Below are 15,864 nucleotides of genomic sequence, written 5' to 3'. Positions count from 1 at the left end.
ATTATTATCTTATTCAGTTTTGTGTGTAAAATTGTAGTGTACTTTGTAAATTTGTAGTGTTTTTTTGTAACGCAGTTTTACTCCTGGTTGAGTGTTAGAGAAGGCCGTATGGCCTTAACTCTGCCAGGTTAAATAAATCATTATTATTATTATTATTAACACTTATTGGCCTGAGCAATGATGAATGTGTTTAATGTGCACTGTCAGTAGAGATTAAAACTTAGGATGAGAGACGATGCTGGCATATTACCCTTACTGCTCATGCACATTGTCACTATTGCCTAGTACAACACCACAACCCCAAATGTACCTAATTCTCGCCTACAGTGTTCTTTCTTGTTGTTTTTGCACGGACACAGTTACCAGGCACCAAAAGAGACTTCAATTTCAAACAACTTGCCTGAAAGGAGGCTTCGATAGACATGCATTCACCATCTCAAATGGATCATAAAGTCCTGCCTTATCACTGCACAAAGTTTTTTTTTATAATCTTCCATGCTTTTGAAACACCCTGTATATAGCTTTTCCATTATAGCCTACGAAGTATAAAGGAAAAATATTGTGATGCTGCAAAAATAATTTTCACAGAAGTAGATATTTTTAGCATTCCTGATTAAAAAATGGTTTTTGTCCTTGTCTGAACAGTGATTTCCCCTATGTTATTGATCATATTTTGAATAATTTCAAGGGAAAAATTGTTCCAGGGCCAGGTATCGATCTCGGGACCTCTGGTTGAGTTCCCGGGTAGCTCAATTGGCAGAGCCCTGGTATGTTCAACCAGAGGTCCCGGGATCGACACCCAGCCCCGGAACAATTTTCCCCTTGAAATTATTCAAATCTGCTTTACAGGGAGCTTTACCTGAAAGACTAGATTTGATCGTATTTTGTTCACATTCTTCTTATCCATGAGTCAATTTATCTGGGAATGATGCATGTGAAATATAACAATTTTTAATACAAAAAAATTAATATGTATTCGAACTAAAAAGATGTAATGGCGATCCATTGCAAGAAATATGACACTTTCTTTTTTTTTTTGCGATTTTATGTATTATGTAGAATAAATTGACAAATGAACAGTGAAGTTTATATCAAATGAAAAATTCTCTCTTCAGTTTTTAAATTGTGGCAATGTCCTCAGTATTGACATGAGACAGTCTAACAGACGAATATTTTAATTACAAGAAATATTAACCAACTATTACATATTTATCATTACTGATCATCACAGTGAATATAAATAAAACTCAAAGTATGAAACTTTACATATAATTAACGGATATAAAATTAAACAAGCAGAAAACTGACACTATTTCATAACTACAAAATATTATCACGTGTATGACTCAATTATCTACATAACATCGTCACCCGAGTAGAAGACAGCATGGCATGTTGAAAACTATGAACGCAAAATTAAGTTCATATATTCGAAAGTCTCATACAGGTGTATACTTTCATAACTGTCTATAAGAAAATTGGTAAAATGAAATTGTAGTTTTCCAATTCAGACCTGATTAATATCACAATCTTGGAGAAAAATTCCCCCCTCTCCTCCATCTTCATATTGTGTATTCCTTTGTGGCCATTCTGGGTTCTATCCCTTTGCTTCCAGTATTTTATACTTATCTATTTTCTCCTTTTTAAGAATACAATACACACTGCATCTTTCTCCTTCGCACTACTCCAAACTTCTGTTTTAAATATATTAATTGCTTTCCCCATTATATTTTTTATGCCTTCAAATATCCAAGTAATGAATACTGCATTACAATTTTTTGTTGTTCCTACAGTTTGCAGTTGCTTTCTTCTCATATTTATTAGCTGAGGAACATATTTGGCACTCATTTAGGTAACACATTTTTTACGTCCCACAATTAACCTTAAAGGCAATGATTCTGCAAGATTATTAACAGAAGTTAGGCACCATCAAACAGCTAATTGATATAGTCTTTAAAAATTGAGGTTATATGCGAGTTAGAGCACAAAATCTGAAGGACATTCTTTTAAGAACTGAGGTTACAGTAAATTGCAAGATTTTAGTCGTACCTTGTCTACATATATATATGGTAAAATATTACGTCAGATTTATCGTAGAGGGTACTCTTCAAATATTAAGTGCTCGACGTGGTAAGAGTTTCTCAATTTCTAAGAACTTCTATTTCTTTGAGGAATGTTGATAGGATTATTTAACCAAGCCAGGATTTTTAATCCACTTGCGACATATAGGTTACTAAGACTCGAATGAAACAACATATTTTTCGTTTATGTTTAAATAAATATTAGCTATGTTGCTTAATTCGCTATTTTATGCTTCTTCCTACTATGCCTTATATTTCCCCAAAAGCTCTGGATTACCTTTTGCTTGTGTCGTAAATAAAAGCCCAGTTGCGGTCTTTCCTTTTGTTTTCCAGTTACAAGCAAAGAAGCTCGGAAGAATAAACTTTAAGCATGCTTTATACTATGTGAGGTCTTAAACAGATGCCTGACTAATCCCAGTTGTTTCAGTATTTGGTGCAAGTCCAACCACTGGTGACACAGACGAGACCTTTGTGCTAGATGGGAATCCCAGCTGAATACCGACAGCGGTGGTAGGGGTAACTGGCGTTAAGGGAAGGTTATGTGAAGCTGCAGTGACAGTGACTGGCGTTGTTGTCGCCACCGACCTGCTGGAGTCGGGCGGAGGGGTTTGTGGTGAGGTTGCGGGTGTCAACACACCCAAAGTGGTAGTGAGAGTCTGTGGTTCTGCCGTTACAGCTTGGGTTATTGTTGCTGAAGCATTGTTCACTAAAAGTCCTGCTATGGAATTCACCTTTGGAGGTGATACTAAAGTCGGTACTGCCATCTGAATGGTTGAACCCTTAGCAAACGTAATTGTATCAAAATTGCTATCGATGCCTGCTGCACCCTTGGGCATGTTCACTCCCTCGCTGGGTTTCGTGGCCACTACAAGACCCTGAATGGTTTTGACGGGCAGACCGATGGTCGATATCTGCTTGAGTGCGACTGCACGGAATGGCTGCAGTGCTGCAACGTGAGTGGTGGGGATCTGTACAACTTCACCATTTTGTGTGGTAAGAGTGGTAAGGTTGGCTCCACTGTGATGCGCTGTCGTGTGGTTTCTCAGTCCTTGACAGGTCTTGTAGCTTTTTCCACAGTGGCATTTAAAGCCCTTGCGAATTCTGAAACACAAATCAGGAATTTCAATAAGAAGAAACAGGATAACACATGAGATGTCTTAGTGGGTAGTAGAATAAAGCTTAAGTACTTTCTTAACGTTTGTACTTATGAGTATGAGCACTTCTTGTGATTATATACTCGTAACCACTAGAACATACTAATTTTCGTAAGAATAAAGACATTCTACCTAACGCGAATATATACTCATCTCTACAGCCTTCTTGATCATTTAAAAATTAGTATGTACTCATGTTACCTATCCTCTTTGACCACATTGCACCGTGATGCTCAGTTTTTTATAGACTTTCACATGCTATCTGCATGCTGTAGTGGTTTATGTTTTGCTTTTTGTCAATTTTAATAATGGATAAATAAATAAATAATTAATTAAATAAATGGAATAAATAATAAAATGAATTAATTAAATAATTAAATAAATTAAATTAATTAATTAAATAAATAGATACATACATAAATTAAATTAATAACATAAATTAAGTAAATAAATTAAATAAATAAAGAGATAAATAAATAAAATAAATGAATAAATAAATAAGTATGTAGGCCTATATAAATATGAAAAAGACAGTGAATCAGATAAGTGACGTTAATAAAGTAGGAAACAAGAAAATACTACTGGGAAATCATCATTACGGGATGTTGGATAGAGATTACAATCCATTTCTAGAATTCCAGTTATGCTAATTCTATTTTTTATTATGGAGCAGTTATATATAATTTTAAAGTTACAAGTAATTGCATTTTGCAATTCAAATTTTACAAAGTAAACTGTAATTGTTAATTATATTTAACAATACAATCTAACCTTATAATTTGATAGCCATTCATATTTTTATAGGTTATGTTTTTTATGAATAACAAATACGTGTTTAACCTTTTTCACATTCACTTTTGTGAAGCGTTAAAGGCTTCTGAAGTTCACGCCTTTTTCTATATTTTTCCATGGGGCACTACATCGTTCATAAATTCTGCCATTTTTTTTATTTAACTTTAAACTGAACACAAATCAACAAATACTCAGAACTGAGCCTGCTACAAACCATACTCAGAATAACATGAGAACGAACTTATAAATATGAGAATATACTAGCTTTTATTCTTATCAAGCACGAGTATATATTCTGTACAAGATGGACACTTGAGTATATTCTACATTGCTTTCATGTTATGAGTATATAATCAAAAATGAGTAGGTACTCAAATGTTTTTATTCTTACTAACAAGAGTATTTACTAAAAAAAAGTCCAGTATATGCTATATACTCATGTTTATTCTTACCACCGAGTGAGCAAAATGACAGCCGAAATGATAAGCACCTCTTTAGTTAAAACACCATCAGTTTTGTCTCATATCACAGAAAAAAATAAAAGTGGCGCCATCTCACATTTGTTTCATTGAAACAGGTTATTAATGCCTGATTCCGATATATGACAGAACTAGTTTCAGTATGGAAATTTCAGATTGGACTTTGTGGTTCCAGAGTTGGTTGTACTGCAGTTGTTGTGTTGTTTACATTTTTCAGTGAATTTCTTGTGCAGCAAACTTTCTATAGCAACAGTGTCTGAACTTCAATAATTTTTTTTTTAGTAGGTTATTAAACACAGTGCTGGAGTCAGAAGGACAAGGTCGATTCCGGAGTAAGCAAAACAACAATGCAACAATGCCGCATTGCAACAGTTGTCCTATATCTAAGAACTGGAATTTCCTTAGTTTCCAATGCAGAAATAAATACAGTATTGTTGAGTGAGTAGTCATATAAAGAAAAGGCAAAAAAGCATACATAAAAGCAAAAAAGTACATATTAAAGCAAAAAAAAAGGCATTAACAACAAAAAAGGCAAGATCAAACTTCATCAGAATGCTTCATTTTTCATGATACGTGCACATTTACTAAAAACCATTCAAATAAAACAGGCATTTTCCTAAACATCCGATGTCTAGTCGTGAAGTTACAATGTCGGAATGCATGACCCTGCAAATGTTATATCACTGTTTCCATCCTGGTATACCTTATTTTATTTCAAGGAGTGCAGTTCGGTGGCTCCTTTGAACAACCACTTACAGATTTATGACTTCCTACACAAACAACTCTGAAAATTCCATCCTGTCCCCTCGTCCCAACATTGCATAGTTGCCACAATCCTGGTGACCTTCGAAGTCAGACTGACGGGATTCTTGGAATTCGGAAAAGATGCGACAACTCTGCCTCCAGGTGGATTTGAGGGGAGCCTGTCAATTCTTCTGAACGAAGATTGTGATTGGTTAATAAGAGGAGAAGACAAGATTTCCGTCACAGTAAGGAAGACATTTATTTATGACAACCAATTAGTAGTGGGCAGTAGAAGGTCTATCGGCAAAGTCCTTTCTATGAAACTGCACTCCATGAAATAAAATAAGGTATACCCCATGTGTTGGTATGATTTCAAAGATATATTTACGTCAAAACGCCCTAGAAACAGATTACTTTTAACAGATGGTAGATTAGATTACATTGACGCAATTCTCGAACACTTGCCACAAAAATCACTAAAAAATTAGCTCAGCAGATTGGTGTGTGTGTATCATCTGCAAGAAATGAAATACATTTATTAATCCTAAACCTAATCATTGTAACTCAGTGCATGCTCTAAAAGAGGATGACGTAATTGACTCACAGCTTGTAAGGTCTATCGCACTAACCCTCAAGCTAGGCCCATTCCCAACCCACACTGACTGACTACACCAATGTTCGCTGTGTACCCAGGTGTCAAGCAGGCAACCTCCCTCGTCCCTAGACCAGCCAATGATCGCATAATGCTATGGAATGATGACGAAATGGAGACAGAATGATGTAAATGCCTAATATGGGGAAAAATGGGAGAACCCCGAGAAAAACCCCAACTGCAACCTTGTCTGCCACAAGTGTCACTATGGATCTGACCGGGACTCGAACCTGGGCCACCTGCGTGACAGGTCAGAGGTCTGACCACTCAACCACCACAGAGGTTGACGACTGTAAGAATTTGACAATTGACTGACTATACCTTTTATATTTACATTTACTTTTACTTTATTTTATTTCATATAATTTAGAGAGTTTTTACTAAAAACTACTGTATGGTCCACGTACATAAAACCTTTAGCGGACTCATCCTGTATTTTGGATTCAGCTTATGCTTCATTCAAAAACACTGAATTCGTCCACTAAAGCCTTATTTTGCGTACTCGATACATAAATAGCTAATTTTGGTACTCAGTCTGTAAAGTTGTTTCTAAAACTAGTGTTAATCTGAAATTTCATATTATTTTCAAAATTTATTCATACTGACATGCAATGGCCTTCTATTTATTAGAATGTATTTCCGATATCAATTTTATAAAGGCAGCCACTTAATTAATGTGTTGTAGTTACAAGAAATTCAATCCATAAAGTGTTGCCATGAAGATTTTATAGGATTGATTCATTTTACGGACTATTATCTGTCTCTAAAGGTACCATTTTACGGACTGAGTACCAAAAAATTATGTATTAATGACCAGTAGTCATTTAAATACCTAATTTAACCTTTTACTATGCATATTAACACATTTCGCTTTTTCATAGTCCATCATAAAATCACAGTCTACTATATACAGTCACGAAGCTTGGGGTGATTTTTTGCAAATCTCGCGATAGTTGCTAGCCGTATTGGAGCGCTGTGAGTACTAGGAACAATAGACTGTGCCACAGCCATCGTGATCTAATACAGGCCGTAAGGCAGACCATGTAACTCGCTTAACCCGATCACGAAGGATGGCGTTTCAACCTATAAATTACTTGGAATGCATGAACAGTAACATATTATGTTTCTCTAAAATGTAGTGTAATTCCATTGATAAAATTTAAAACAATGATTATGAGACACTTCAGACATAATTTACTTGCGAGTTAAGATGTAATATTATTTATGGTGTGAAAATTACATTGTTCATATGTGTAATACCTGCCTTTATTTCGATTAAATATTGCGAAATTCTTGTACTTTCATTTATGCATGATTCAATAATTTTCAATTGCACCGCACGGATATTTAGATATGTTGAAATTATAGGTTATGTTTACTGTACCCGTTGCCCCTTTCTGTCTAAATTTAGTGATCTCCAATGCCTTGCCATTCATATGAAAATTATTGGTTATGTTTACTATATTTAACTTATATTCCTAAATTCGCAATCATACATTATAATTAAGCATAATGTCATGTATGATACCCTGGACATTCAATTTGTCTGTATTTTAATACTAAAATTGAGTACTGAATTATTGTATTTATCTACTACTTAAGAGATGAAGTAACACAATTGTACGTACACTAATTTCATAGGAGTGGTATGGTGAATGTTTTGTCTAAAATTGAGGAAGGTAGATGTGCTAAATTGAAATCACAATATAAATTCTTTTTTATTAAACCTCAAAATAGCTTCCATTCTAAACTTGAAATGTTGACGGGAACAGATTATGTTAACATGTAAAATTCTCTTCACATTAAAATAACACAGTTTTGTAATTATTTCTGCAACATATTATGCAACAAGAAGTAAACGGAACTTATAACACATTACACTAAATAAAGCTTAGCAATGATAAGCAATAAAGTTATAATATTTCACTGAGCTCCATACACTGAAATAGAAAACCCGAACAAACATTACGGCCTGGTCTAGATCGAAAAAGCATTGACTGTGCCGTATTTCGCATTTTTGTGAAAAGTTCGTTATCGGTTGTAATAACTGTAAATGGCTAAAATACAATAATTTGAATAATAATATGGGACAAGGAGACGTTTGTAGTACTATAAATTGTAAAAAAAATAGGTTAGAGTTATCCTTCCAAAAGATCCAGGATGGTGAGCTTGTAGAATATAATATATATTTTATGAAAATGATATATAAACCTTATGTATTTCATATTTCAATAGTGGAAGGAAGGTGTTAATTTTTTCAAAAGAACACAATATCGAAAGTACAATACATTTTATGGTCTGCTAGGGAAAGTCTCTGTGATGAGGTGATAGTAGCGATCCTGGTGGTGAGCAACTATCTATGTATACAAATTTCAACTGTTTACGTTAGCATATTTAGCAAGTATTAAGCTTCGTGACTGTATATACTACACTGTGATAAAATCGTGTCTCTATTCACGCTGTAGTCATTGGTCTCATAAATAGAGGAAATAAGCCTACACCTTTTAATCACTCTCGTATTTTAATATTGTGATAAGTCAATAATTTGTAGATATGAACAATAGAAAAAACTGGACAATTAACAATAATACCTGAGCATAATGATACGTGTCTGCTCCATGCTATATAGTCGCCAGAGCCTCGTTTGTAGCAACAGGGTGCACCACGGGAAGGTGAGGTTGGCATTACGGTAGGAGAGGCTATGTGTTGCGCATCCTACCTATTACACCCCAAATATCAAGTATACAGGAAGGCTGTGTGGAGTTACAGAATGGTTAGCTCTGTTTTTTTGGACCAAGTATTTTGATCCAAGATTGGGTGGATCAGGGTCTGGGAGATCAAAGGAAGTCATTGTTTAAGATTTATTTTATAGGTGGAGAAAGAAAAGATCAATTGCTGAGCAGAAGATTAAAATTTAAAATCAAAGTGGAATTGTAATTATAGTCCCGTCGCTCTAATTTCCGGCAGCCAATCGCGTTGCAGGTCGGCTACATTTAAACGTGTACGTCTTGTGATTCGCTTATGAAGACGTTATTCAATTCTTAAGGCTCGATAAATGCTTAATATAATCGCCCGCCATTTTGGCTCTTTCGTTGGCGTTTGCAGAAAGCATTAGGGGCTGCAAGACAACAAACACCTTTAAGAACAGCTTAAAAGATAACCTTATTAGCATTTCATTCCAATCATACTGATTTAAACTATCACTGACTACATTGTTACTTTTTTCTTTAGACATCATCCTGATAGTGCTGTATTTTCAAAATTGTCTCATAATAATCTCTTTCTATTATCTAATATTATTTGAAATATATTAACATTCTATGTATTTTAGTTTAATTTGCTACACAGTTTATTTCAGTGTTTAATTAATAGTTCATAGTATTTTGTTGTTTAATTCGTAAATAACTCTTGTATACATGTAACTCTCATCTAAATCAAATTGTTGAATTCTTTGTAAGTTCATGCATATGTATATACATTTTTTGCTGGTTGAGTGGAAGAGAAGGCCTTACGGCCTTAACTCTGCCAGCTAAAATAAATCATTATTATTATTATTATTAAAGCACACGAAAACGTTATTTGCCGCTCAATTACAGTGTGTTTGATTTATTATCATAGGAGTTACGACATGATAATGTTTAACAGTGTGGCAAATAGATTCCTCGTATGGTAGCTTGGCAACGAAAGAACAAAAATGGCGAACGATACTACCTACCTAGACTTTATAGAGCCTTGACTTTCTAAGACGTAAGCAAAGAGGAGGAGTCATGCCGGGAATAACAGCATCGCGACTATAATATACAGGGTGTAACGAAAAAAGTGGGCTAAACTTCAGATATGGATTCCTCATATACATAGTGGAAGTGAAATAACCTTGCAGATTGAAAGGATGATAGGGTACACATAAATGAATAGAAAACCTATATTAAATTTTGTGATTAAATGCACGGTTAATTAGAAAATTAAGTTTGAAGTTTCAGAAGTCCAACAACATTGTTGCTAACACACACTACCCCTGATACAGATGTAAGAAGTCAACGAACTTGGTGAGTCTGGGTAGGTGAGCTGCTCTCTGCCAAGACGTTACCACTTGCTCGCTTTGTGCTATGGCTTGAATTTGTAATGAAAACCTCAAGGACACAGCAGATCAAATGATTCCCTTCTGGATCAATCTATTCAACAAATGCAATCGATTTTAAAGTGTAGGCCTATAATACGTTATTTTTGTTTTATGTTATTATATTAATTTATTGCAATATGTTGTTTTTATCGTGATTTGTTTATTTTTATTGCATATTTATATTTCTAACGTACTGTACATTTATATAAATAAATTTGCCATTCATTTACTATCTCCACTTTGTGAGGTGTACTGATTTTGGGACTTGAAAATCTATTCGCCTTATACCTAATCAAAATGTGTGTATGTGTGTGTGTGTGTATCTAATGCTCTGGATTTAACAATGCAGTCATCATCCTTCTTGCTTCCCAATATTTTGATGGAAGGTCCACAAATGTCCTAAGAGTTTCACAATTAGCCAGGTGCTCCAGCGAATAGGGATTATAAAGAATGGACACTGAGCGAATTTGCCTGTGTTTTGTTTCTCTGTGCGCCAGCGGTTAGTTCCACTTTCAAGCGCTAGAGGTAGTGTAATCGAGCATACGCTAAGATAATAATTGAGAATAGAGTTGAGACACAGGATCCAAAAATCGCCTACCTTATTGCATAATCCAGTAACGCTTTGCTTCAAATAAATTCAAGTTAACAGCTTTTCCTTATTTCTCAGTGACAAACTAGTTGTAATAATAATATTTTATATTTCAGATATAATACATTATATTATAAAATAATATAATACATTATAAAATTAAGTATCGAATTCGTTTAATATTTGTATAATAATATAATATAGGTATATGGTTTTACTTCTCGTAAGAGTTTTGTTTTTCCATTTTCAGCGCTATCAAATCATTACATATTTTAATTGTTGTTGGGCTCAACGTCTCAACTCTCATTATAAAGGAACTCTAGAGTCTAGACATTGCAGTTAATGACGGATTTATTATTCTATGGATCCAATTTATTTTATTTTGAGTACATAATATACCTGGCAGCCGGGTAGCTCAGTTGGTAGAGCAGCTGGCTACGGACTGGAAGGTCCGGGGTTCGATCCCAGGTGGTGACAGGATTTTTTCTCGTTGCCAAACTTTCAGAACGGCCCCGAGGTTCACTCAGCCTCCTATAAAATTGAGTACCGGGTCTTTCCCGGGGGTAAAGGGCGGTCAGAGCGTGGTGCCGACCACACCACCTCATTCTAGTGCCGAGGTCATGGAAAGCATGGGGCTCTACCTCCATGCCCCCCAAGTGCCTTCATGGCATGTTACGGGGATACCTTTACATAATATACCTAGATGTATTAATTATGTGTGTTATATTTCCGCTGTATAGACTGCTAGCTGGTGTGATGTCAGCGCCAACTCTAGGGAGAAAGCAGAATCTGACGCTTTAGCTGGCTTGAAGGTCATTGAAATCAGTCCGGCTACATCAAAGGTACCGACGCGAAGTGTCCATTCTTTATAATCCCTATTCGCTGGGTGCTCCATCTCCATGTCCTCTTCTCTGGTGCACAGTAAGCATTTAGGTGAATTCAGTACTCCAATACGATGGAGGCAATCATGACCAGTAATCAGTCTAAACATGGCCACGGCAGATTTTCGAGGTAGATCAAGAATTAGTTTTGGATCTTTGAATGATTCTTTCCATTTTGAATTTTGATGTTTTGCCTGTTCGCTGTTACTTATTCTTTTTATGACTCGTTTTAATGATTCATATGGGAACTTGAAATTTGTTTTTAAGTTGATTTTAGTTCCTTTCTTTGCTAACATATCCGCTTTCTCGTTACTGTTCAGTCCGCAGTGGGCCGGGTTCCATTGGAAGACCACTTTTTTATTTAGCATTTGAATTTGTTTTACCATGCAATAAATTTCTTTTACTTTTTCCATTTTAGGGGATGTAGTTGAGCTGATGGACTTGATTGCAGCTTTGGAGTCAGACAGGATGACTATGTTTTTGCACTGGTTTAGCCAAACAAATACATTTTGAAGTGATGTATAAATGGCTTCAACTTCGCCATCAAAATTTGTTGTATACTTGCCAACATTTTTATAAAGAGAAAAGTATTGACAAGTAGCTACTGCTCCAGCCCCTTCATTTTGATGACTCAGTACAAAAACAGGGATAATGGTAGGCAGATCAGCAAGCAGCGTTTTGCTACAAAGCATTACTTTGATGGACATTGCTGTAGGACTACAGTTACTTTAGGACACTATATTACTTCATACATATACAGTGAAACCTCTCATTTACGGACATCAAAGGACGTAACAATCTGTCCGCATCTGGGAGGTGTCCTTAATTGGGAGGGAGGCTCTCCAATCTAACAGTAAATTTGTAATATGCATTATTTATCCCTTCACGCTTTAAATGAAATGTATTACTGTAGTTTAATTCTAAATACAGTCTACTGTACTGCAGTAAATTCTTTGCAACTTTGAACTACAGTAGATAAGACCGAAAAAGGAAAATACAGTACTGTGCCATGCAATTTTATTCTAGGTCTGCAGTTATGCAGTACTGTAATTTACAGTTTTCAACTTAACCTTTACGTTCAGGTGCCATGACTCTCGAAACAGAACAACTGATTGAAGCGAAGCGAAAAATCCTACTAACCATATCATGAGTCGAATACAATTTCACGATCACGGAAACCTTGGACCCATCAGACAGGTTAAATTTTATGACTTTGTTTATCCACTCGCTTCCAGCTAACAAGGGGTAGCCGGCTGGGCTAGTGGTAGCCTACGAGACCCTTATTGTCTTCTTTCATGTTAAAGTTCTCAAAACTAAATTTTCCATTTTTGTAACAAATTATATCTTGAAATCCAAGTTCTGTCCGCAGTCAGGAGGTAAAGCAAGCTTTAGAACTGTGAAACAGCTGTCCGTGTCCGTGTCTGAGAGTGTCCGTAAACGAGAGTTAAATTCATCATTATTTCCATATTATTTCATTTGGGACATTAAAATCTGTCCGTATATGAGGAGTGTCCATATCTTGGGGGTGTCCGTAAGGAGAGGTTTCACTGTATCCATAAAAGGGGACGCAACTCTAAGAAATCAAACAAATAAGCCTATCTATGCATATGAATACAGTACAAACAAAATGATCTGCTCTCTGATATACAGTAGTTAACTTTACCCTAGTAAAATTTGCACAGACAATTGTACTCTGAACATAAGCTACTCACTTTCCATCCTTCTTATGACCATTCTTGGAATGATATTTAATTCCATTGACGTTTTTGTAACGTTTCTTGCAACCAGGAACAGGACAAGCGAAAGGCTTATCCACATTGTTATTATTGGACGAGTTCAACATCCTGTAAAATAAACATTTAGTGATAATTATAATTACATAACATACTTACTGGCTTTTAAGAAACCCGGAGGTTCACTGCCGCCCTCACATAAGCCCGCCATTGGTCCCTATCCTGAGCAAGATTAATCCAGTCTCTATCATCATGTCCCACCTCCCTCAAATCTATTTTAATATTATCTTCCCATCTATGTCTCGGCCTCCCTAAATGTCTTTTTCCCTCCGGCCTCCCAACTAACACTCTATATGCATTTCTGGATTCGCCCATATTGCCATACTTGCTACATGCCCCGCCCATCTCAAACGTCTGGATTTAATGTTCCTAATTATGTCAGGTGAAGAATACAATGCGTGCAGTTCTGTGTTGTGTAACTTTCCTTATTCTCCTGTAACTTCATCCCTTTTAGCCCCAAATATTTTCCTAAGCACCTTATTCTCAAACATCCTTAACCTATGTTCCTCTCTCAAAGTAAGAGTCCAAGTTTCACAACCATAAAGAACAACCGGTAATATAACTGTTTTATAAATTCTAACTTTCAGATTTTTTGACAGCAGACTGGATGATAAAAGCTTCTCAACCGAATAATAACAGGCATTTCCCATATTTATTCTGTGTTTAATTTCCTCCCGAGTATCATTGATATTTGTTACTGTTGCTCCAAGATATTTGAACTTCTCCCTCTCTTCAAAAGATAAATTTCCAATTTTTACATTTCCATTTCGTACAATATTCTCGTCACGAGACATAATCATAGACTTTGTCTTTTTGGGATTTACTTCCAAAGCTATTCTTTACATGCTTCCAGTAAAATTTCCGTGTTTTCCCTAACCGTTTGTGGATTTTCTCCTAACATATTCACGTCATCCGTATAGACAAGCAGCTGATGTAACCCGTTCAATTCCAAGCCCTCTCTGTTATCCTGGACTTTCCTAATGGCATATTCTAGAGCAAAGTTAAAAAGTAAAGGTGATAGTGCATCTCCTTGCTTTAGCCCACAGTGAATTGGAAACGCATCTGACAGAAACTGACCTATACGAACTCTGCTATACGCTTCATTGAGACACATTTTAATTAATATAAATGTGAAAACAGAAACTCTACACTGAAAACAGCTTACCATAGAGGTTGGGGTTTCTTGGAATTATAAACGGGCATTTTCTTCACTGGTACACTGAAAGAGATTGGAATACATTATTAGGTGTACCCCAAATTATTAAAAAAAAAAAAAACTAAATAGACCTAGGGCTACCTTATGTTCAAGCAAGTTTCCATCTTACCTGCTCCCATATCTCAATATGAATTCTGCACTAAATTCTTCTGATGTGGTCCAAGAATCATTGCTATCCTCAGACTCTGTCATAAGTTCATCGTCGTCAGCTTCACTGCCTACGGAAATAGATTTTATCAGTAGTTGAAGCTGGCATGAATGAATTAAACACCATTCGAACAACAAACAATAACAGTACCTGTTGGTGTGTTACTTCGAGCAGTAGCTGCAAGAGCATAGGGTGAGATTTTGTTTGCATGATTCTGGGACAGTTTTCGCTTCACATCATGTCCTTCTTTCCTAGCTGCATCAGTAAAGAACCTCAGGACATAACTAAGTGGAAGACAAGCAGGCTGTTGAAGTTCCTTCTGTTCAATAACCCGGGGATCATAATCTAAAAATAACAAATTTCAGTTGTTGAAGCAATATCTTAAGTAAATACTTTAAACTTTTAAAGTTTATGAAACATGCAAGAATTAAATATACGAGTTCTCTATCAAATTTTTAGGCTACTTGTTCAGCACACCTGGAAATTATTGTAGTTTTACTGCTTTTAATATTAGTATCACTAACCAAATTATTGCTTAACCTACTTAACCTGTCGCTCGCTATACATTATCATTGAAATGATTAAACGACAGAGAAATACAGTAAGGTCGTCACCGGTGGTATAATGACTATCGTGCTAGCCATAGAATTCGAAGTTCTCGAGTTCAAACTCCGCCGAGGGAGATAGATTTTAAAGGACGACAGAATTAGCATGGTTTCCTCCGGAATGTAAGTAATAAATGAAGGCATAATATATACAGAATAAATGTTGACAATGAGCTGTTCTGGGGCACTTCACGACCATTTACCTATTCAAAGTAACGAATCTAAACTAATCTAACCTCTTTACAGAGATAACCTGGAGGCTAGTGGAGACCCTAACAACTTTTAATGTTAAGATTGTTTACATTAGTTCCAGAATATGTTGGACCATGTCACACTATCCTAACCTTCATTACATGAACAAAAAATTACACCTTTTAGTGAAATGATGTAGCAGTTTTTTAATGTATTATTTATTTACCTATATGAATATCCTCAATATGTTGAATGAGGTCTGCTAAACAGGGAAAAGTAAGTCCACATCCATTGAATTTACAGATGTTTACCATGAAGACTGCCATATCCACAATAAATTGGTCAAATTATGGTCTAATAATCATTCATAACTTTTACATTATTTTCGTATGATATAGGAAGTAAAGTAACAATTTAA

General features: G+C 35.6%; 1 protein-coding gene across 1 annotated transcript; it reads right to left on the bottom strand.

Moving 5' to 3' along the window:
• Positions 1 to 2,095: 2,095 nt before the first annotated feature.
• On the bottom strand, positions 2,096 to 15,810 carry LOC138713894 (location of vulva defective 1). Its single transcript, XM_069846402.1, has 6 exons — positions 15,673 to 15,810; positions 14,800 to 14,994; positions 14,611 to 14,719; positions 14,451 to 14,504; positions 13,205 to 13,336; positions 2,096 to 3,182 (listed from the first exon to the last, which is right to left on the bottom strand). The coding sequence occupies exons 1-6, from the start codon at positions 15,770 to 15,772 to the stop codon at positions 2,474 to 2,476; spliced, it is 1,299 nt and encodes a 432-aa protein (XP_069702503.1). The 5' UTR covers positions 15,773 to 15,810; the 3' UTR covers positions 2,096 to 2,473.
• Positions 15,811 to 15,864: the final 54 nt, after the last annotated feature.

Source organism: Periplaneta americana, chromosome 14, assembly GCF_040183065.1.
Source record: "Periplaneta americana isolate PAMFEO1 chromosome 14, P.americana_PAMFEO1_priV1, whole genome shotgun sequence".
Lineage (NCBI taxonomy): Eukaryota > Metazoa > Arthropoda > Insecta > Blattodea > Blattidae > Periplaneta > Periplaneta americana.
This window is presented reverse-complemented; position numbering and strand designations above follow the sequence as displayed.